At 35.7% G+C, this 23735-nt stretch overlaps 1 protein-coding gene across 1 annotated transcript in view; it reads right to left on the bottom strand.

Annotated features, from left to right (window-relative positions):
• The window catches only part of Tmem45a (transmembrane protein 45A), an 86869-nt gene that overhangs the window by 10305 nt on the left and 52829 nt on the right, over positions 1-23735 (bottom strand). The window contains exons 2-4 of the mRNA XM_010639625.3: positions 14593-14785; positions 13106-13312; positions 11565-11749 (exon numbers count right to left, since the gene is read on the bottom strand). Of these exons, the coding sequence (XP_010637927.1) occupies positions 11565-11749; positions 13106-13312; positions 14593-14782 (582 nt within the window). The 5' untranslated portion in view covers positions 14783-14785. The remainder of the gene's footprint in view (positions 1-11564; positions 11750-13105; positions 13313-14592; positions 14786-23735) is intronic.

Raw genomic sequence — 23735 nt, 5'->3', positions numbered from 1 at the left:
TTCATAAAACAAAAATTTCTTGACATAAGAGGACAAATAGACGCTAATATAATCATAGTCAGGTATTTAAAACCCCCTCTAATAAATAGGTCAATCAAGCAAAAACTAAACAAAGAAATATTAGAGTTTAACCACACCACTGAACACACACTGGACTAAACAGATATCTATGCAGTAATTCATTCAACAAAAGAATATACACTCTCAGTAGTCTACAGAACTTTGTCCAAAAGAGACCACATGTTTGGCCATAAGGCATTTTTAATAAGTACAAAAGAGTTGAAATACCTTTTTGCAACCCATCAGATCACTATGGAATGAAACTAAAGCTAGAAATCAACAGCAAAAGAAACCACAAAACTATGCAAACATGAAGATTAATATATTCCTAAAGAAGCAGTGGACTGAAGAAATTGGAAGAAATTTCAAGGTTACAAGAATGAAATGACAATGGCAGTAAAACATACCAAAACCTGCGCATCACACTGAAAGCAGCTGTAATAGGGAAATTTATAGCTTTGAGCAGCTACATTAGAAAAATGTAGCGTTGCAAAATAAATAACCTAATGATACATCTCAAGGTTCTAAAAAAATAAAAGGAATCCAAATCCAAAACTTGTAGAAGGAAAGAAATTATAAAGATCACAGTGGAAGCCAATGAAATTGAGACAAAAATAAAAATACAAAAGATCAATGCTTAAAAGAGTTAGCTCTTTGTGAGGATAAAGATCAATAACCTCTTAACCAAACCTACCAGAAAACATCCATATTACTGCAATTATATATGAAGAAGGATAAATGGGAGGCACTGCTGAAATTCACAAGAATATATAACATTAGTTTGAAAAGTTATATTCCAATACACTGGAAAATCTAGAAGAAATGGATAAATTCCTAGAAACATACAACTTACTGAAATTGGACCAAGAAGATAGACATCTTTGACTAGCCAATAATAGGCAATGAAATTGAGGCAGTAATTAAAAATTCTACCAACAAATTTAAAGTCCAGAACTTGGTGGATTCACCACTGAATTTCACCAGAAATTCAGAAAATTAACACCAATACTTCTCAAATTTTTCTATAAAATTGAATGGAAAGGAACACTGTCAGACTCATTCCTTGAAGGCAGCATTATCTAGAAACCTAAATTGGACAGAACTCAACAAAAAAAGAAAACTAAAATGCCAAGAATCAATGAATGCAATTATATAAAAGAAACAATCAAGAGAATGGAAAGGTAACCTACAAGATGGGAAAATTTTTATGCCAGATACTTCGCTGATAGATAACTAATATCTAGAGTAGTGTATATACACTAACATATATATAATTTAATATCTATAATATTTAATATCAAATTTAATATCTAGAGTATATATATTCTCCCAAAACAAAAGATGCAATTTTAAAATGGGCAATTGAAATGAATAGACATGTCTCAAAAGAAGAAGAGAAAATAGCCAATAAGTACATTAAAAAACTTTCAGCAACTCAAAACAAAAAAGATTTTGTCTTAGTTAGATAAAATTGGCTACTATCAAGGACATCCAATTCACTGTAGATATATGTGTCTACTGACTGCAGATATATGTATCTATTTCTATACTCAATAATATTTCATGGATCTACATGTCTCTCTTTATTCTATTACCATAGATTTGATTACTATAATTTTATAGTAAACTTAAAATAAGGAGGTATGTGTCCTCCAACTTTGGTTCTTTTTCCTCCATTGGTTATTCTATACCTACTGCAATTGCATATGAAATTTACAATCAGCTTTTTTATTTATGAAAAAAGGTTATTAAGATTTAGATAGGCATTGCATTAAATCTATAGATAGCTTTGGGTGCTTTCATGATCTCAGTAATATTAAGCCTTCTAAATCTTTGTAAATGAAATAGCATTTCTTAAGATTTCCTTTGATTTATTTTAACACTGTTGTACAGGCAAGATCATCTAACACAGAAAATAAGAATGTCTTCAACAATGGTGCTAAGCCAACTAGATTTCACATTGAAAACACTGAATTTGGACTTCTACCTCACTTTATTTTTTTTTCCTTCAACTGAGTTTATTGGCACATTTTAGGAATACAGTACAGTTACATTCATTATTGGGATCTTGTACCTCTACATGACAGTTCTTGGTTCTCATTTTTTCCCCTTTTCCCTGCCCTCCCTTCACCCCTTCCTCCCCTCCCCATCTACGAACACTTTATTTCCATGTTTTCATTATATCACATTTTTTCCTTTTCCCTTATTACCTTTCCCTTACCCATTGCATCTTCCCTACACCTTTAGCCCCTTTCTTCCCATTTCCAAATGTCAGTAATCTTATGAGGATCTTATGTATTATTACAGTTTATTCATACCAGAGAAACTTTGATATTTACATATGTGTGCCTTATATATTTCACTTAGGAGTATATCTTCAATAGGCATCCATTTTCCTATGAATGAATCTATTTTCTAATTCTTTATGGCTGAGTAATATTCCACTTTATAGAAAAACCACATCTTCTTTATCCAGTTTCCAACTGATGGGCAAATGGGCTGTTTCCAAGTTTTAGCTATTACAAACTGTGCCACTATAAACATGGGTGCACATACATCACTGTGATATGATTTTTAGTTCTTTTGGAAAGATACTCAGCAGAGGGATGGCTGGGTCAAATGGAACCTCCACTCCAAGCTCTTTGAGGTATCTCCATATTGATTTCCATAGTGGTTACACCAGTTTGCACTCCAACCCCAACAATGGAGAAGGTTCCTTTCTCCCCACAACCCAGCCAATATTTGTTATTGTGTGATTTCTTGAAAGCAGCCATTTTTTGTGGGGTGAGGTGGAATCTCAGTGTTCTTTTCATCTGCATCTCTCGAATGACCAGTGATGTGGAGCATTTTTTCATATATATACTTGCTGCTTTGACTTTTTTGTCTGAGAAATGTCTGTTCATTTTGGATGCCCATTTTTGAATTGGGTCTTTATATTTGGGGGGACTGATTTTTTTAGTTCTTTATATATTCTAGATAATAGTCCCTTGTCTGAGGAGCAGTTGATAAAATTTTTTCCCACATTGTGGGTTGTCTCTTAGTTCTGCTGATGGTTTCTTTTGCAGTACAGAAGCTTTTTAAGAAGATGAAATCCCAGTTGTTGATTCTATCTGCTAGTTCCTGTGCTACTGAGGATTTGTTCATAAAGTCATTTCCTACGCTAATGTCTTCCAGAATTCTGCCTTACTTATCTTCCAGCAAGTTTAGTGTTTCTGCTTTAATATTTAGATATTTAATCCACTTGGATTTTAATTTAGTGCATGGGGAAAGATAAGGGTCCAGTTTTAATCTGTGGCAGGTTGAAATCCAGTTTTTCCAATACCATTTATTAAAGAGGCTATCTTTCCTCCACTGAGGATGTTCACCTCCTTTGTCAAAGATGAGGTGGCTGAGTATATCTGGATTTATTTTTGTGTCTTCTAATCTGTTCCACTGATCCTCAGATCTGTTTCTTTGCCAGTACCATGCTGTTTTTATCACAGTGGCTTTGTAGTATAGTTTCAAATTGGGAATTGTTATATCCACTGCCATGTGTCTGTTGCCTAGAATGGCTTTTGCTATTCTAGATCTCTTATGGTTCCAAATGAATTTTTTTATTCCTTTTTCTAGTTCTGTGAAATATAGTGTTGGAATTTCAATTGGCACTGCATTGAATCTGTATAGCAGTTGTGGTAGTATGGCCATTTTCACTATGTTGATTCTTCCTACCCAGGAGCAGGGGAGATCTTTCCATTTTCTTATATCCTCTTCCATTTCTTTTTTTCAGAGTTCTGTAATTTTCAGTAGGGAGGTCTTTTGCTTCTTTTCTTAGATTGATTCTTAGATCCTTAATTTTTTTTGGATGCTATTATGAAAAGAATTATTTCCCTAATTTGTTGCTCAGTGAGTCTGTTATTTGTGTACAAAAATGCTATTGATTTTTGGGTGTTGACCTTGTATCCAACTACTCTACTAAAAGTGTCAATTAAGTCTAGAAGTCTTTTGGTGGAGTTTTTTGGGCCTTCAATGTAGAGGGTCATATCATCAGCAAATAATAACAGTTTAACTTCTTCCTTTCCTATCTTTATTGCTTTAATTTCTTTCTCTTCTCTAATTGCGTGGCAATTATTTTCCAAAACTATATAGAAGAGCAGTGGTGATAATGAGCATCCTTGTCTTGTTCCTAATTTAATGTGAAGGATTTCATTTTTTGGCCATTTAATATGATGTTGGCTGTTGGATTTTCATAGATAGCCTTTATTAAGTTGAGATATAGACCATCTATTTAAATTTTTTGCAGGGTTTTTATCATGAACGGTTGTTGAATTGTGTCAAATACTTTTTATGCATCTGTTGAGATCATATGGTTTTTGTCCTTGACTTTGTTAATATAGAGTATTACATTTATTGTCTTGCGTATGTTGAACCACCCTTGCATTCCTCGAATAAATCTGACTTGGTCAGGATGTATGATCTTCCTGATAATCCTCTGTATTCTGTTTGCTCATCTCTTATTAAGGATTTTTGCATCTGTATTCATTAAGGAGATTGGCCTGTAGTATTTTGTTGTTGTTGTTGTGTCTTTCCCTGGTTTAGGAATCAAAGTGATACTTGCTTCCAGGAATGAATTTGGAAATATTGCTTTCCTTTCAATTTCATTGAAAAGTTTGAAGAGTAATGGCAGTAGTTCCCTAAATGTCTTGGAAAATTCAGCAGTGAATCCATCAGCACCTGCGCTTTTCTTTGTTGGTAAGTTTAAAATTACATTTTCAATTTCACTGATTGTAATTGGGGTGTTTAAAGTGTTTTTTTCTTCTTTGTTCAACATTGGTAATTCATAAGTATCTAGAAATCTGTGCATTTCTTCTGTGTTTTCCATTTTATTAGAGTACAGGTTCTCAAAGTAGGTATGGATGATCCTCTGGATTTCTATTGGATCTGTTGTGCCTTCACCTTTTTTATTCCTGATTGCATGGATCTGAGCCTTTTCTTTCCTTTTTTTGATAAGATTAGCTAAGGGTTTGTTGATTTTATTTATTCTTTAAAAAAACCAACTCTTTGTTTCATTCATTTTTTGTATCATTTTCTTAGTTTCCATTGCATTGATTTCTGCTCGAATCTTTATAATTTCCTCTCTTGTTCAAGCTTTGGGTTTTTCTTGCTCTTGTTTTTCTAGGAGTCTAAGATTCATTGTTAGGTTGTTGATTTGAGCCCACTCTGTTTTCCTAGTGTGAGCATTCAGTGCTATGAATTTTCCCCATAGAACTGCTTTCATTGTGTCCCATAGATTCCTGTATGTTGTATTGGCATTTTCATTTAATTGTAAAAACTGTCTCATTTCTTCATTAATTTACTCTGTAATTCATTGATTGTTCAGGAGACTTTTGTTCAGTTTCCATGTGCTTCTGAAGTTCCTACAATTTCTTGTGCTATTGATCTCCACCTTGATTGTACTGGGATCTGATAATATACAGGAGTTAACTTCAATTCTTTTGCATTTATTCAGACCTGTTCTGTGAGCTTGTATGTGGTCTATCTTGGAGAATGATCCATGTGCAGACAAAAAGAATGTATATTCTGATTTTGTGGGGTGGAATGCTCTATAGACATCTATTAAGTCCATGTGTTCCAACGCTTGGTTCAGTTCTAGTATTTAATTGTTGATTTTCTGCCTAGAAGATCTGTCAATTTGTGATAGTGGAATATTTAAGTCCCCCACTACAATTGTATTAGTGCTTATTTGGTTTTTCATGTTACTTAACATTTGTTTTATATAGTTGGGGGCACTGATATTTGGTGCATATATGTTTATGATTGTCATCTCTTCCTCCTGAATTTTTCCCTTTACAAGGATGTAGTGGCCTTCATCTCTTTTAATCAGTATTGGTTTGAAATATACTTTGTCTGCAAGTAAGATTGCTACTCCTGCTTTTTTCTGGGCTCCTGACACATGGAGAATTGTTTTCCATCCTTTCATTTTCAGTCTATGGGCTTCCTTTTGCACTAGGTGTGTTTCTTGTATACAACAGATTGTTGGATTTGTTTCTTAATCCATTCTGCCAGTCTGCTTCTCTTGATTGGTGAATTGAGGCCACTAACCTTGATGGTTACAACTGATATGTTATGACTTATTATTGTGACGTTATTGTTCTTTTGTTGACTCTTTTTACTTTTTCTCCCCTCTCCTTTTAGTTTCTTGCCCTGCCTATTTGATTTGGTCTTTTGGATGGGCCTCATGATATTGTGACCTTCATTGTCCTTTTCTAGGATATTGTTTAGAATTCCTTGTAGTGATGGTTTGGTGTTCATGAAGTTTCTCAGGTGTTCTTTGTCGTGGAATTATCTTATTTCCCCATCCATTTTAAAAGAGAGTTTTGCAGGATACATCAGTCTAGGTTGGAGGTTGTTTTCTTTTAGGACTTGAAATACCTAACTCCAGGCTCTCCTGGACTTAAGGGTTTGTGCTGAAAAGTCTGCTGTGCTTCTAATGGGCTTTCCTTTGCATGTGATTTGGTTTTTTTGTTTGTTTGTTTTTGTTTTTTCTCTTACTGCTTGTAGTATTTTGTTCTTCTTTTGGATTTCTGGGATCTTGTTTATTACATATCTAAATGTAGATTTTTTTATCATGGCTACTTGGAATTCTATATGCCTCACTTATCTGTATGTCTAATTCTTCCTTTCTGTTTGGGAAGTTTTCTGTCATTAATTCTGTGAAGAGCTTTTTTAAGTCATTTGTCTTTTCTCCTGCTATTTCATGGATTTCTATCAGTCTTATGTTATTTTTCTTTGCATCATGTAGAAGTTGTTGGATCTATTTCTCATGATCCCTTACTGTTTTTGAGAGACCTCTCTTTTCATGGTCACTTACTGCAATCCTATCTTCTATATCTGAAATTCTATCTGTGCAATCTTTTATTGTGTTGTGTACACTTTCAATAGAGTTTTTAATCTCCTGGATATCTGTTTGAATTTGTTTTATGGATTCCATTTCTTTCCTCTTTTGGGCATTCATTGTTTCTATTTCTTTCTTATGCGGAGTCTTCATGGCTTTTCTCATGGTCATGAGCTTATCTATGTTTTTGTCAGTTTCTGTTCTAGAGTCTCGAATCATGACTTCCATTTTGCTCACCATCTCTTTCGTTACCTGGGAAATTATTTCTGATTTGAATTTTTCTAGAGCCTGATTGATCTGTTATTTTGTTACCTCCTGTGCTATAGGTCCAGGGTGTCCTGCTGGTTCACTATCAGATTTTTCATCTTCATTTGTCCTACTGTTTGCCATTGGTGAACTGGAAGTCTGTCTTTGTGTCTTGCTGAATGAGGTGTTTTCTCATTTTTATTTTTGTTGTTGGGTTGTCCTTTGTTTAATTTCTGGGTTATCACTCAAATCTTACTGTTACAGTTGTGCTTTAGCTTTTGAGTCTCTAATAACTCATAGATATCCTTATTTTCATAATATCTGAGAAAACAACTCATTAAATAAATCACAATCCTTTATCCCAATTGATACATTCAGCACCCCAATAGAATCAAGCACAGATTGCTAATTGACCACTCGTGACAGTCATTAATCTATCACCTTTAAACCATGTGAATTAAATTAATATCAGGAAGCAGCCCAAAATATATTTGTAGTGAATACACTTTTCAATATAGTATCTTTACCATTTAGGATGGGGGTTTAGACTGAGTCAGGACAAGAGGAGTACATATGTGAAAGAATTGAAGATGGTTTCAAGTGAAGCCAGAAGACATAGAATGACCATATAATCTTTATGAAACTATAAACTTCAAAGAGGATAGACAGAGTGCAGGAATAAGAACAAGAATATATCCCCTTAACAGTAACAGGGGCTCTCCTTCCTTTGAAGCTACGGAGCCATGAGTGAGGTAAAATGATGGGAGAAAAGAACATAAAGAAAAAAAGAAAAAATGATAAAAGAAGAAGTCTGAGTTAGGGCAGGAAGAGGAATAAAAAGGGAGATGAGGGATAATATGGTGGAGCAAGAGACTGAGTTGGAGAAAGAGGACAGAAAAAAGAAAGAAATTGCAGGGTGGAATGAGGAAAAGAAAAAAAAGAGAATTTGAAGGGCCTCTTTCAGACTATGTCTCTGTTGTCATATTATACCACGTATACAGCCATATGTAGAACCAAATTCCCTGATCTCAGCTAGCCAATGGCAGTTCCATGCGACTCAGACTGACCTCAGTCCACAAGGCCTAAATTGAGATTCCCAACTCGCAGGATTGAACTCCACACAGTTTTATTACAGGTTTCCCCTGCCCTTTCTTTACAGATGTTTAAAGTTGGGAGCCAGGAAAATACCCTTTATGACCACCTATGCTTCTGCAGAGTGGATCCAAGGACTTGCCCAACCAGGGGGTTTGAGAACTGGCAGGGGGAGTCAGGTTGTGGAGTGTTTCAGGGGCACCCATGCAGCTACCTTCCTTGCTGGAGTTGGTGGCATGCAGTCGGACACCTCGGGTGGGCCCAAGCAGTCAGTGGGAGAGATCTCCAGCTGGCACACAGTTGGGGAGGTCGCGGACCCACCGGGTGGGCCCACGTGGTGGAAGAGACCTCTGGGGTCCTTCCTTTCTGGAGATGCTGGTGCACAGTCGGGGAGGTGGCAGACCTGCCGGGTGGGCCTGAGCAGGTGGTAGGAGAGACCTCTGGGGGCCTTCCTTGCTGGAGTTGGTGGCACACAGTCAGACCTCCTGGGTGGGCCCAAGCAGGTGGTGGGAGAGATCTCCAGGGACCTTCCTTGCTGGAGTTGCTGATGTGCAATTGGGGATGTTGTGGACCCACCAGGTAGGCCCAAGTGTTGGAAGAGACCTCTGGCATTCCTTGCTGGAATTGCTGGTGCCTAGTCGGGGAGGTCATGGACCTGCTGAGTGGGCCTGAACAGATGGCAGGAGAGATCTCTGGGGGCCTTCCTTGCTGGAGTTGCTGGGGCACAGTCAGGAGGTCGTGGACCCACCAGGTGGGCCCGAGCAGGTGGCATGAGAGATCTGTACCTCACTTTATATACAAAATTAACTCAAAGTGAACTCAAGATCTAACTATCAGAGCTAAAACTGTAAAACCTGAGATTTGATTTAGGTTTCATGTTTATGATACCAAAGGCATGCTATTCCAGGAAAAAAAAAAAAAAACATAAACTGGATTTTATCAAAATTAAAAATTTTGTCTTTCACCGGACACTATTAAGTAAGTGAAAAGACAACTCACAGCATTGGAGAAAATATTTGTAAATCATTTATCTGATAAAGGATTATTATGTATAATGTATACAAACTAAAAAACTGAAGCCCCAAAATGGGCAAAAGAATTCAAGAGACATTTCTCCAAAGCAAATATAAAGATAGTCAATAAGCACATGGAATGATTAGCAACTTTGTTGTCATTAGGAAAGGTAAATTAAAATATCAATGAGGTACCACTTTCTACCCAGTTTGATGATTGTAGTAACAATAAACAAAAAAACTGTAAGTGTTGATGAGAATAGGGAGAGATTGGAATCCTTGTACAGTATATTGCTGATGGGAATGGTGTAGCTATAATGGATTAATAATTCCTCAGAAAGTTGCATGTAGAATTATTATGACTTGGCAATTCCACTCCTGGGTATATACTCAAAATATTGACAAAATTTTTTATGCAAATGTTTATAGTAGTATTATTTTAATAGTCAAAATATTAAAAGAATGCAAATATCCATCAATTAATAAACAAAATGTGTATAGCCATAAATAGTATATTAGTCAATCATAAAAAGGAATGAAGTGTTAGTACATGCTGCTTATCAATGAAACTTGAAAAATATTATACTATTTAAACAGAAAAAATAGGTCACACGTTATGTGATTCTATTTCACATTAAATTTCCAGAATATGTAAATACCAGTAGAGACAAAAAGCCAATTAGTGGCTTCCATGCCTGAGAGGAGAGAAGAAGGAATAGGAATCATTTTCATTAGGTCCAGGGGAGATTACAATGTTTTGATGCTAGTTATAGCTGATGAGAGTACAATATTGTGATTACACTAAATGCCACTGAATTGTACACTTTAAAAATGTCTAATTCTGTGCTATGTGAGTTTTATCCAAACCAAAATAAGTACATCATAGATAGAAGGACTTCAGGTCTCTAGAACTATATAAAACACAGAACCAAATGTCTACTATATATTGGTCATGTATCAAGTATAGGGGTTAAGAGTTTCCTTACAGTGGTCCTGCGGGTATGTATTATCCCTCTCATATTTATTATCATCCTAATTATCAAGGTAAGAAAAATGAGTGGTTTAATAACATGCACAATAGCTCATTTAATGAAATCTCACAGAAAAAAAGCTATTAGCCTATGATATTGAGTGATATCTTAACTCTATTTCTGCTTGAAATTCCACATACTCTAAGTAAATCAGGGAAAATTAAGATTTGTGCCTTCATCAGTTCCCATTTTAGAATTCATTTTAATTGCAAAAAGAACTATAACAGCATCTCATAGATGGTGTCAGGACCTTTGGCTTTACTGGTACACACAAATTTCACTATAATTCTTAGTTCTCAAAACACTTTCAAGAAAGAAACTTTATTGTCCTCCATACTAGAGTATTGAAAAAAGTGGAATTATGCAAGCCTGATTCCTTTTCTTTCTCCCATGCTGTCTTTCCCCTATATCTTTTCCACATAGAGCTGTATGGTGGGCATTGGCTAGATAACATCAGGCAAATCAATGAAATAACATTTTAAGACCAAATCTCACTTTCTAGTGACTAAAAATCTCTTCTAAAATGTCTTTCCGAATTAAACCACATTTTGTTTCTACCCCAGACTTTCTTTACACCTATACATGTTTGCTGAATTATTACTTGTCAGTACTTATAAAACATATGTTAACTAACTGGAATTCATCTGTTCAGCAATATAATAAGGTTAGGGTGTTGATGTCATAAAATATCTGGGTTAGACAAACCCAGATTCAAATCCTAGCTCCATTAAGGTGTGAGCCTGGGAGATAACTTGGACTTTATGAATCTTCCTAGTTGTAAATTAGAAACAATAATACCTAACTTCCAGATTGTTATGAGGACAGAATGAAATAATATGTGCACAAAAATCTAGTACAAAGGCTAACAGAGTTATCACTTGAAAAGAATAATTTTCTCCCTTCTTGCCTTCCATGTATTTCTTAAACTTACTACTACTCTTTAGCCTGTAATTTGCTTTAGCATCAGGACCTAGTTTTAATTAAAAGCATCAGGACAGAGATCTTACATAAATGGACAATCAGGTATGTGATGAAAATGCACACAAATACTTCCTACCCAGGTTTTCTGACAATGTCCCCAGCAGGGCTTCTAGGTCACTCAAATATATCACCTTCACAGATGCCCACATTTTCACTACAGACAACACCACAGAGTAAAGTCTCATACATCTAAAAACAAAATCTGACATCAAATAAGGGGAGAAGCTACATGCTAAGACACAGGCACATTAGCTAGAGGCACCAACTCACCTGCCAAAACCAGCTCCCCTGTAGCAGGATGAGGCTTGAGCGCAGGAGCTCCAGGAGCACATTGTTCCGTGTGAGGAACTCCATGAAGGCCAGCAAGGCTGCCAAAAAGGAGACCAAGGCCAGCAGCTGGTGTACAAAGATGTCTAATATTTCCCGGCCATGAGTATGGTTTTGGAAGATAAAAGCTAATAGACGAAGAAAAAAATGTCTTTTTCAATGAAACACAAGGCTATCCAATGTCTTTCTTTCTCCCTGTCTCTCTTTTCATAGAACTTTATACACATATATGCACAAGTGTTCAAAGATCAGGTTCCCAATAATTCTAATAATAATAATGATTTTTTTCATTCTTAGAGTCATCACTACTTTTTTCAGAATGGAATTTACGAAAATATAATCTTGCTTTTCCCTTCTTTAATATTTAATCTATCCTCTAATGCACCATGACACTTTCAACTAACTATATTTCAAAGCATTATCTATTTAAAATAATAAATAATAAACATAACAGGATGGGGAGCTATAATTAAGGCATATGTATGATGAATAAGCTGAAGACAAAGACTTATTGAAGTAATTCAGTCCATTGGAGGAAGTAAATGCATACATAAATTATAAAGGTGGATAATTGATAGATATAACCCTTCAGAATCTCAATAAGTCATAACAAACTGGGAATTGCCTTTCCAGGAAGTAGTAACTAGCTGAATTTTTCTTCATTTCATGGATAGAGTTTAGTTTCATCTAAGCCTTTTCATTCAAAGCAGCAAAGATATTCACTCAAAATATAGCAACACCGAGATAATGAGAATCGTTCTATTATATTTGGTGTCCCTTTATGTAGCCCTTGTTCTCAAAGAGGAACAAGGAAAATTCTTATCTTCAAATGTAAGAGACAAGGGGGAAAGCTAGCAAGTGACTGCTTCATAGTCATTTGGGGCTTTTGTACTTCCATAATAAATCTATTTCTTACCTGTGTAGTAAATAAAAATAAGTCATTAAATATTTGTGTACTTTGTCTCGCTAAAGTAAACAGGAAAATCAGCTGAACAAAAACAAACTAATTTTTATAAACCTCTGAAAATTAAAATCTCATATTTTTGTAGTTGCCCTACTTACCATGTTTAGTGGGAGAGTTTTACTATACTAATACTTTAGAAGCTGGTTAATAGAAAATGAAAGGTGTCTTGCTGTGAGTAATTGCTCCATTTCAGGATATTTATGGTCCACCTCTTAAAAATGAAAAAATTATGATATCCAAGTCAACCAGGAGTTAAGGAACCACTGCAGATAATTCCTTAAGAAAGGTATGAAATGTGAATAAAGCATATCTTGATTATGCTTGCCCCATTCTACTAAATGAATCAGTAAGGAAGGAAGATCTTTGGCCTCCTGCCTAGGATACCCAAATGTCTCACTATGGCGCAGCTACATGATCCTATAAATCAAAGCTGCACTAAAATACTAAAGACCTTTCATTATAAATGCCTGCACAAATGTCTTCTAAGAGAGAAAAGGTGCAGAAAAATACTCATACTTACTCTCCACAAATAATGCATTTGACAGCATTAACTTGGGTAAGGAGACTGGAAGTGAACTGATGGTGAAACATAAGATATTAGCCACACCCAGCAGCCCAAAGAAGAAATACATGGTGCAGTGATGCCAGCCCATGAGTTGGTTCCACTGGCCGTCTTTATATAAAATCAGGTAGGGTCCTCCAGAAATAAATTGTTCCCCAAGCATGCCTGAAAAGGAACATACAATAATTTTAGTAACCTTCTCCATAATTATACCTCGCATGCATAAAGGCACAGGAGGACTGTTCCAATCTGCTGTTATTTTATGTCACTGATTCCTTCTCTCTGAGTTGTTCCCTAACATGCCAGCAATGATGGTTTAGGCTTTTTTTTTAGGTTCAAATAATCAATTTTGGTCAAAATTGCCAATTTATTCAAACAGCTATTTCAGATCTAAAATACTAATGATTTTAGTTTAATTGTCTATTCCATTTTAATGACTAAGTTAAATCTTGAATGATTTAAGGTTTTGAATGTGTGCATTCAGCCCTATGGAGACTATTTCTTTATAGATATTACAAACTAAGGAATTGTCTTTGTTTCCTCAACAAAATTTTTTTTTAAATTTCTGCTTTCCCTAACTGAAGATGAAAAAGAAGGTCCAGACAAATGTGCCGTCTGATGGCCCAAGCAATTTAATTTTCTTTGAGATGTTTCATTATTTGCTAACCTATTGAATGAATTAATTTACTATTTATTTATTTGTTTATTTATTTTAGAAGTGACAAAGTTCATTTGAAAAAGAAAAAGTGAAGAGTGAGAGAGAAACTGGCTCTGCAGAGTGAGCTTAGGCTGAATAAAAGGAAAAAGCAAAATAAAAGTACACCCTGAAGAAAGCACTGCAAGATATCATGAGGAAAGCCAAGATAGCAATCTTTTGTTGTAATCCACTGAATGTAGCAAGGAAATTTCCTCTTGCAAATGGTTACTCTAATTTATGGCCATAGCAAAGTCCTATTGTCATGGAGAAACCATGAAAATTTTTAATGAGAAAGTGGGAAGCTTCATCTTGTGCAAAAAAAAAAAATTAATGGGACTCTAAAATCAGAACATTTCATAGAATCCGCATTATTGAGGGTTTCCCAAATGCACATGATTATTTTGGTGTCATTTGAAAAACGGTTTCTGACAGTTTTTTGTTTCAAGAATTAAAACAATTGATGATAACATTATTTCAAAGGTTCCAACAAATCTTTTAAAGAAATTCACCTTGACTGGCTGGACAAATTAATTAACTATTGTGTCTAATTCATTAAAGAATAGGCTTTTGTAGAAACATAAAGTACCACTTTCCTAACAGATTATATCAGATAAAAGTTACAATTAGAATATATATTAAGAACTACAAAATTCTTTATAGCAATTTTTTTATTTTGTATGTTGAATCTTCTTTTTACACATGGAAATACCCCAAAGAAGAAAATAGAACAAAGAAATGGTATACTCACCAGTTAAGGCCATGATAACTATTATAATTCCCTCCAAAATTTCCATTTGACGGAATAATGCTTTAGAACCAAGGTAGAAAGTCCTCTTTTGCTTTTTGCAAACGTACTTCAGAATACTCTTTGAACTCCACCAAAAACCCATGATAAAGAAGAAGCTTCCAGGGAGAACATGACCTTTGAAACTTCCCATGGTCTAAAAATAAGAATAAAGATAACAATGTACAGAAAGAAGACCTTTCCTTTTTGGAATTGGCAAAATATTTCTTGTCTACATAAAGTACACTACCTTATGATTATTATGGGCACATGGTACATCCCACTGTATATCAACATCAGAAAAAGAAAAGAAAAGCAAACTTCACATTTGTTGAATGTTTTCCATGTAACAAGCATGATGTCAAGTGTTTTATGTCATATTTATAACCTTATTTTTACAACATGCCCATGCATGAGAGAGTATTAGTCCAATTTCAATTAAGATACTGGCTTAAAAATTTAATGACTTGTTCATAAAGTCTTTTCCTATACCAATGTCTTCCAGAGTTCTGCCTAACTTACCTCAGTAGCACGGGAACTAGCAGAAAGAATCAACAACTGGGATCTCATCTTACTAAAAAGCTTCTGTACTTCAAAAGAAACCATTAGCAGAACTAAGAGACAATCTACAATGTGGGAAAAAATTTTTACCAGCTGTACCTCAGACAAAGGACTATTATCAAGGATATATAAAGAACTCAAAACATTCAGTCCCCCCAAATATAAAGACCCGATCCAAAAATGGGCATCCGAAATGAACAGACATTTCTCATACAAAGAAGTAAAAGCAGCAAGTAAATATATGAAAAAATGTTCCACATCACTGGTCATCCGAGAGATGCAGATGAAAACAACACTGAGATTCCACCTCACCCCACAAAGAATGGCTGCTATCAAGAAATCACACAATAACAAATGTTGGCGGGGTTGTGGGGAGAAAGGAACCCTCCTCCATTGTTGGTGGGAGTGCAGACTAGTGCAACCACTATGGAAATCAATATGGAGATACCTCAAAGAGCTTGGACTGGAGGTTCCATTTGACCCAGCCATCCCTCTGTTGGGTATCTTTCCAAGAGAACTAAAAGAATCATATCACAGAGAAGTATGTGCACCCATGTTTATAGCGGCACAGTTTGTAATAGCTAAATCTTGGAAACAACCTATTTGCCCATCCGTTGGAAACTGGATAAAGAAGTTGTGGTTTTTCTATAAAATGGAATATTACTCAGCCATAAAGAGCGAGAGAATAGATTCATTCATAGGAAAATGGATACATATTGAAGATATACTCCTAAGTGAAATAAATAAGTCCCACATGTGTAAATACCAAATAGTTTCCCTGGTGTGAATATTCTGCAACAATGCATAAGATTCTAATAAGATTACTGACATTTAGAAATGGGAGGAAAGGAGCTAAAGGTGTAGGGAAGGTGTGATACGTAGGGGAAGAACAAAAAGGGAAAAGAAAAAAATGTGAGGGAATGAAAAGATGAAAATAAAGTGTTTGTAGATGGGGGTGAAGGGAGGGCAGAGGTAAGGGGAAAAAAAATGAGAATCAAGACTTGCCATGTAAAGGTACATGATCCCAACAATGAATGTAACTGTACTGTATCCCTAAATGTACCAATAAACTCAATAAAAAAAAATTTAATGACTTGCCCAGGTCTCATAACTATTAGGCAAAACTTTAGTGTTTTTAAACACAGAACTCAAAAGATTTCTTTAAAAGATAGTGTGTACTTTGTCATACATCTGAACTTTAATCATATTTAAAAGTAATACAAAAGTTTATCCATATGTTTAAAATTTGAAATAATTTGAAATTGCATACAAAGAAATGTTTTCACTAGATAAGTTCAAAGCATCAAAGATCAAATTGTGAAAGAGTGTTCATCAAATATTTTTGTGTTCCTCTTCATACCTTCCCAGTCTCTCTTCTTGTTGGACTGGAAACATTTTTAAGTTCTGGCTAACCTCAGAGAACACACCCTCTTGAACATCCTGCTTCCTCATTTGTCTGTTGTGCCATAGATTAGGTGAGAATCACCTTGCTATCCCACACACCAAGGTACAAACCCCAGTCATGTACCACCTGCTCTGAGAACCAAAACCAACAGAGTGCCTTATTTGTTTTTATGGTAATAGAGATGGGCAGCAATAATATAACTGATAAAATTCTAAGACAATAAGCCAGTTGCTGTCATACAGGGAGATTGTGACAGGTATCAGAGTTGAATCTTAGTCATAACTGAAATTGCAATAGGAGATGACAGAACAAACATGTTGTACACTGACTTCATTTAGAATTATACTAATCTTTGTGTGCATTGTACAGTAGGAACTCAAGTACTTCAGCTACCTATTAGAAGACAGACACTGCCTCTGCCTAAGCAAATGGAACAAATGGGAAAACAAAAATGTCAGAATTATTGAAGTATAGCCCTTACTAATGAAATGATTACAATTTCTTTGAGAATTGTTAGCAAGACTTGCACATGTAAATGGGAATAGGGTTCCATAAGAGAAAGGTATATGGTGGATGTAATTCTAAAACAGTATAGAGGATGAGGAACCCATGATGACCAGGGTACAGTGGAAAAGCAGCATCAAAACAATTGAATGCATCCTAAAAAAAAATAGTAAGAATGCAGAAATAAGAGTTTTGATCTGCAAGAGAGTTTCTCAATCACTTGAAGTCTGGCCCCACCCCATCATCTACTGGAAAAAGGATGAGTGACTCATTACAGATTATACTGCCAAGATGCAGGAGTATTATTTTAATAAAAGCATGTTTTGATTTGCATTTGTCTGATGATTAATGATACTGTGCATTTTTCATATACATGTAGGCCACTTTTTGAAAAAGCCTACATAGATTTTTTACATATTTGTTCAACCAAATTAGTTTTTTTTTTTTTTGCTAGTGAACTGAGTTTTTCAACTATTCTCTGTATTAATTCCTTGTTAGATACATGATTTATAGATATTTTGGCTCATTCTGAAGGTTGTCTCTTTACTGTCTTCATTGTTTCTCTTGCTGTGCAGAAGTTTTTAGCTAGATGCTATTCCTTTTGTTCATTTTTGCTTTTGTTGCCTGTACTTTGGGGGTTTTACAAAAAAATCACTTTAACCCAATTATAATAGCTTTTTCAAAATGAAATAACAGGGGAAATAAGCAAGGAGAAGCCTCTATTTGGCTCTGAATAAAAAAATGCTGGTATGGATATGGAGAAAGGTGAACTCTTATACACTGTTGGTTGGAATGTAAATTAGTGTAGCTATTATGCAAAACCACATGGAGGTTCCTAAAATACTTAAAGATATAAGTACTAGACTATCCAGCAGGCCTATGATTGGTTGTATATCCAAAAGAAGTAAAATCAGTATGTTGAAAGGATAGCCATATTCTTAGTTTATTGCAGCCTTATTCATAATACCCAGGGCATGGAATCAACCTATGTATCCAATAACAAATGACCAGACTTTAAGAAAATGTGGTACATACACAAAATGAAATCTCCAGTACCCCCCCAAATTATCAAAAACAAAATTTTAAAAATAAATAAGTTATATGGAAAACACTTTTTAAAGAACAAAAATAACTATATAATAAATTCTAACAGCCACCTAATGCCATCCTAGAATCACATAGAAATACATTGAAAAGCACCTTGCCACTTTTTATAACATTAAACACACATTTATCACTAAATCCAGTAATTCCACTGCTAAATATTTATCCAAGAGAAATGAAAATTGTGTTCACATGAATATTTGTATTTAGATGCTCACAGTAGCTTTATTCATAGTAACTCAAACCTATGAATAACCAAAATGCCCATAAACTAATGAATGAATAAACTATAATACATTTGTACAGTAAAAAGGAAAACACTACTGATCTATCAAAATGGGAATTAAAAAAGCACTTTGCTAACTGAAATGAACCAGACATAAAAGAGTACGTACTGCACAATTTTATTTATATGAAAGTTTAGAAAAGACAAACTTCAGTGATATACATCAGATCAGTAATGGCTAGAGGATGAGAAATGACTGCCAGGGATAGGAAGAAACTTCAAGGTGATGGAAATTTTGGTATATTGATCATGATAATTATATAACTGTGTACATTTGTCAAAAATTATCACATTGGCCGGAGATTTAGCTCAGCGGTTCTGTGGCCTGCCTTGCAAGCACAAGGACCTGAGTTCAATCCCTAGTACCAAAAAGAAAAAAAAAATCACATTGTTATCTTAGAAGGGATAAATTTTACTGCATATAAATTTAGACTTCAACTGAAAAGAAAAGAGAAGAATATTTGTCGCCTTTGCCATGGGTTGCAATGGCTAGAACTTTTGCACCTACCTCAGATTATAAAGATAAGGCCCATATATAAAGGCTGGGAATGTAGCGGTACAGGATCCCAGTAATGAATGTGACTGTACTGTATACCTAGAATGTACCAATAAACTCAATAAAAAGAAAAAAAAAGTCTGGGAGCAGTAAACCTGAAAAAGGCATATTCCTGGGTATTATGAATAAACAATTTTGTCTCTAAAATAACTATTTTATTAGAGATGCAAGTAAAATTTTACAGTGCATGACAAGAACAAAAAAATAGTCAAATCTATCTTGTACTTAAAACTTTATTTTCCTCATTGAGTTTATTGGTACATTTTAGGAATACAGTACAGTTACATTCATTGTTGGGATCTTGTACCTCTACATGACAGGTCTTGGTTCTCATTTTTTCCCCTTGTCCCTGCCCTCCCTTCACCCCTCCTCCCCTCCCCCTTTACAAACACTTAAAACTTTATCAAAATGATAGCTGGCATTTATGAATTGGTTTCTATATATCACTAGCCATTCATGTATAATTTCTCTGCATTTTAAATCATTTAATTCTCAGTTTTAGAGGCTCACATTCCAAGGTTGGGCAGCCCCGTTTGTCCAGCTGCTGGTGAGGGCCTGCCTCTTGCAGATGGCATCATGGTTAGAACAGGTGCAAAAGAATGCAATCATGTGGTGACACAGTAAGCAAGAGAGAAGGGGCCACATTTTCCTAACAGAGGTATCGAGAAGTAGCTGGTGGGATCCCTTTGTAGTAGCTTAGTTTAGTTGTTATAAATAGGCAATTTTAAAGCCTAAAATAAGGTCAGATGGAAGAGTTAAGCAAGAAGCCTGTTAAGCTTTAAAATTTAAAAGGAAATATATACCATAGCATGAGCTAAGATTAAAAATATCAACAAGAATTAAAATCAGGATAAGGGAATTAATGAAGGAGGGAGGGAAGCAGAGAGAATAAGGGAATTTTAAAAAGAAACAAGCTCCTGTATGTACATGTACCCATTCCCCAAGATGACTGTAAACTGCTTGCATTGTAAATATATACTAATAAAATAAAAAAGCAAGAAAAAAACAATATAAGTACTCAATAAAAATAATAGCAGTAGCAATAAAGAAAAGAAAATAGTCCACCCAGGTTAAGAACTAATTCAGTGACATACACCAATCTCAGAGATGCAAAGATAAACACAAAAAGAGAAGATAAAAGGTTAGAATGAGTAAGGACAGATGAAGACTCTTTCCTCCAGAAAAATGACTCATCCAGAATATGGTGATTTGGTTAGAAATCTGGATCTGAAGAGAACAGAGCATAAGATGTTTACTTTTCAAATTCTTTTTAAAATTCCAGTCCCTTCCCCTGCTCTGCTTATGTATATAAGATCAGAACAGAGATCCATGATTGGAATTTCTGCTTGGAATCCCCTGTAATAATAGATCTCTGTTATGAGCTTTCTCTTTTTATTTCCAATAAAATTGTTATAACTTTCTCATTTCATTTGCAACTTCATTCCTCATTGTTCATGAACTACAAACTGGGTTCATAGGGTAACATCATTAGAGGATCCACCAAGACCTGAGATAATAGGAAAAGGCCTTAAGGAGCTTTATTATCTTTTCATTTTGCAGTATGTTGTTGCAAAAATATGTTTTCATTTAGGAAGCACAACATGTCCCATGTGAAAACACGGGATTTTCTTGGCCATTTAAAAATGACTAGTGTAGCTTTTGTTCTAAAATCTGAAAGGACAGGTTTCACTGGCATAGTATGACTTCTTCCACACTCATGGAAGGGAATGTTGAGTTTGCTCTGTCTCATTTTGCCTTTCTGGTTTAATCCTCTGCTGGTGAGATAGCAGTTTTAGCTCTGGTTGCCCTTGCTCTAAATCTTTTAAGACTGAAGAGAATGATAGCTCTTGAGGGGAAATGTTCCACTAATTCACCAAGTGTTGAGGATAAAACTCTTTTACTGATAAGAAGTCTTAATTCCAACTTTCTCCTGCCACTTTTTTTTGTCCTCTCTTTTCTCTCTTGTGAAGGCATGATTTCACTATAGACCAGAGACACACTCTAAAAAAGTTCTTCTAGTTTCCAATTTATCTGACTTGCTGCCCTTAAGGTAGGGTTGGGAAATAGAAAGTATCTCCACACCCCCAACACACACACACACACACACACACACACACACACACACACACTCAGGAAGGACAGTTTGGCTGGGTGAACTGATTATACTTTTTAAAGTGTGGTAGTCCTAGCATAGGTGATTAAATTAACATCTTTTTAGAGGTCTACATGAGTAGAAGCAGCTTTAGGCGGAAAAGACACAAGTGAAAGCCAGGAACTACCTCTCTCTTGCCACAGTTTCTCTCTAGAGCATGTCACAAGGGTGACAAATGTTAAATGAGGGGTACATGTTCAACTGCCATTAGTATGAGCTGAGGGTACAAGGTAGGAGGCACATGGGCACTGGTAAGAATGGTATTCTGGCCAAGGCCACTTCCTTAAGCAACTCCAGTGACACTAACTCTGGACCTGGAGGCCTCTGAGCTGGAGGATTCCCCAAAGTACTAGTTTAGATGGGCAGGTAAATATGATGCCTCTCTCTGTTTGTTTTTCCAAATGGGAAAACTGATCTCAGCTGTATCCCATATGCCTTTGGATTGTTTACTAAATTACTGGGAGCTCATTTGACCATTAGAGTTTAAAGAAAGATCAACTGATCTCATTCTGCACAAAAGCTTTACTTGGCCTCATCTCTAAAAGTCAAAAATGGTCAGCTTAGGAAAGTATAAATTATGAAAAAAATCCTTCAATTAGACTAATTTTGTAAGAGAGAGGAAAACTGGTCAGAAGTTCTCTATGTCCAGGCATTTTTTTACTTTAACAGACAACCTCAAACTTCTTCAACGATGAAGGGCTCTTGGAATCAGACAGCTGTGTCTAAACCTTCTAGTCCATCCCCCAAATCCAGGCCATAAGAAGCCTACACAAAGGGACTTTATCCTCTTTAGGAGGTGAGTAGGGGGGAATTTGGTGTCTTCCAAGTCCATATCCCTTTTCTTTGACAGACTTGAGACAAATCAAGCAAGATTTAGGAAACTTCTGATGATCATGATAAGTATATGGAGACATTTCAAACTCCAGGAGGATTTAGCCAAATTTACCTATCTATCCAAGGCTCCTTAGAGAAACAGGTGATACTTAAAATAAATTTCTAAACCAAACTGCCCTGGACATAGGAGAAAAATTACAAAAGGAGTTATTTGGCTCTGATAGCTCATTAATCAAACTAGCCACTGAGGTCTTTTATAGCTGAGACCAAACAGACTGTCATCACTGTTCGAGAGTACTGGTTGACTCTAACTATAGAAAGGAGAGAACTTAATCTCCTTCCTGATTTGGGAGCTCCTATATCTGTTCTCCTCACCAATCCTGGCCTTCCCACATCAGTCAGTTTGACTGTCAGAGGTGTAACTACAAAATGTGTAGTTAGACAGTTTTCACAGCTACTTTGCTGTAGTTGAGATGATTTTTTATTTTCACATGCCTTCCTAATTATGCCAGAAAGCTCAATGCCCCTGCTAGGGTGAGATATCTTATCCTTCTTAAATAACATCATTTACATGCATCACAAAATCAGCACTCTGTTTTCCTCTAACGGAGACAGAGGTTAATCCAAAAGACTGGGCAACACAACTGGTAGTTCTTCCTTATTAGGCCAAACTTGTACTCATTCATTCAGATGAGGGGACAAATCTAGGACTCAGCTGGTTACAATCCCTACCTCAATCCCTGAAAGACATCAACTAGACCTGGCTCTTTCCTCTAATTATGCCCATTTGTTTTTTATTCTGCTCCTTATTTTTATACAGTACATTATTAATCTCTTAGTTAAATTTGTTTATTCCCATCCAAAATCTGTGAAACTCCAAATGGTCATACAAATGGAACCAGTGATAAATGTTCCAGACTTCCCTTTCTGAGGTTCACAGGACTGACTCTCTGAAGAGGACCTATAGCTGCTGAATTCCAACCCAATCTCTATTGAAGGCTTCTTTGATTTAGCTCTCTGGAGAAAATCTCTACCTTCTCCTCTAACATTGACCATTCTCAGCAACAAGCAGCCAGATCCATCTATTCACCCTTTCTACCCTAGCAGCAGTTAAGGACACTTCTTCAGAGGGGGAATATAGCAGTGAGGAAAGAGGTTAGGGTGTGGCAAACCCTAGGCAAGTGGGTGTGACCTGTCACTCATGGGGATGCAGGAGACATGCCTGCAAGCCCTGTACTAGGAATCAATAAGAAATTGCTATCTTCATTTAGAAATGGGAAGAAAGGAGCTAAAGGTGTAGGGAAGGTGGGATGTGTAGGGGAAGGGTAATAAGGGAAAAAGAAAAAATGTAAGATAATGAAAAGATGGAAATAAAGTGTTTGTAGATGGAGAGGGGGAGAGGGGGTGAAGGGAGGGCAGGGACAAGGGGAAAAAATGAGAACCAAGACATGTCATGTAGAGATACAAATTCCCAACAATGAATGTAACTGTACTGTATCCCTAAAATGTACCAATAAACTCAATTAAAGCTGCAAAAAAAAAAAAAAGAAATTGCTATCTTCAATACTCATGTTATTTGTGTATAGGGATACTAATGATTTTTGGAGATGACTTTGCATCTAGCTATGATACTGAACTTGGTTATTAAATCTAGTAGTCTATTGGTGGAGTTTTGGTTTGGGGGACTTCTATGTAGATTATCATG

The sequence above is a fragment of the Fukomys damarensis genome, unplaced genomic scaffold, assembly GCF_012274545.1.
Source record: "Fukomys damarensis isolate Sample0158 unplaced genomic scaffold, DMR_v1.0_HiC HiC_scaffold_24, whole genome shotgun sequence".
Classification (NCBI taxonomy): Eukaryota; Metazoa; Chordata; class Mammalia; order Rodentia; family Bathyergidae; genus Fukomys; species Fukomys damarensis.
This window is presented reverse-complemented; position numbering and strand designations above follow the sequence as displayed.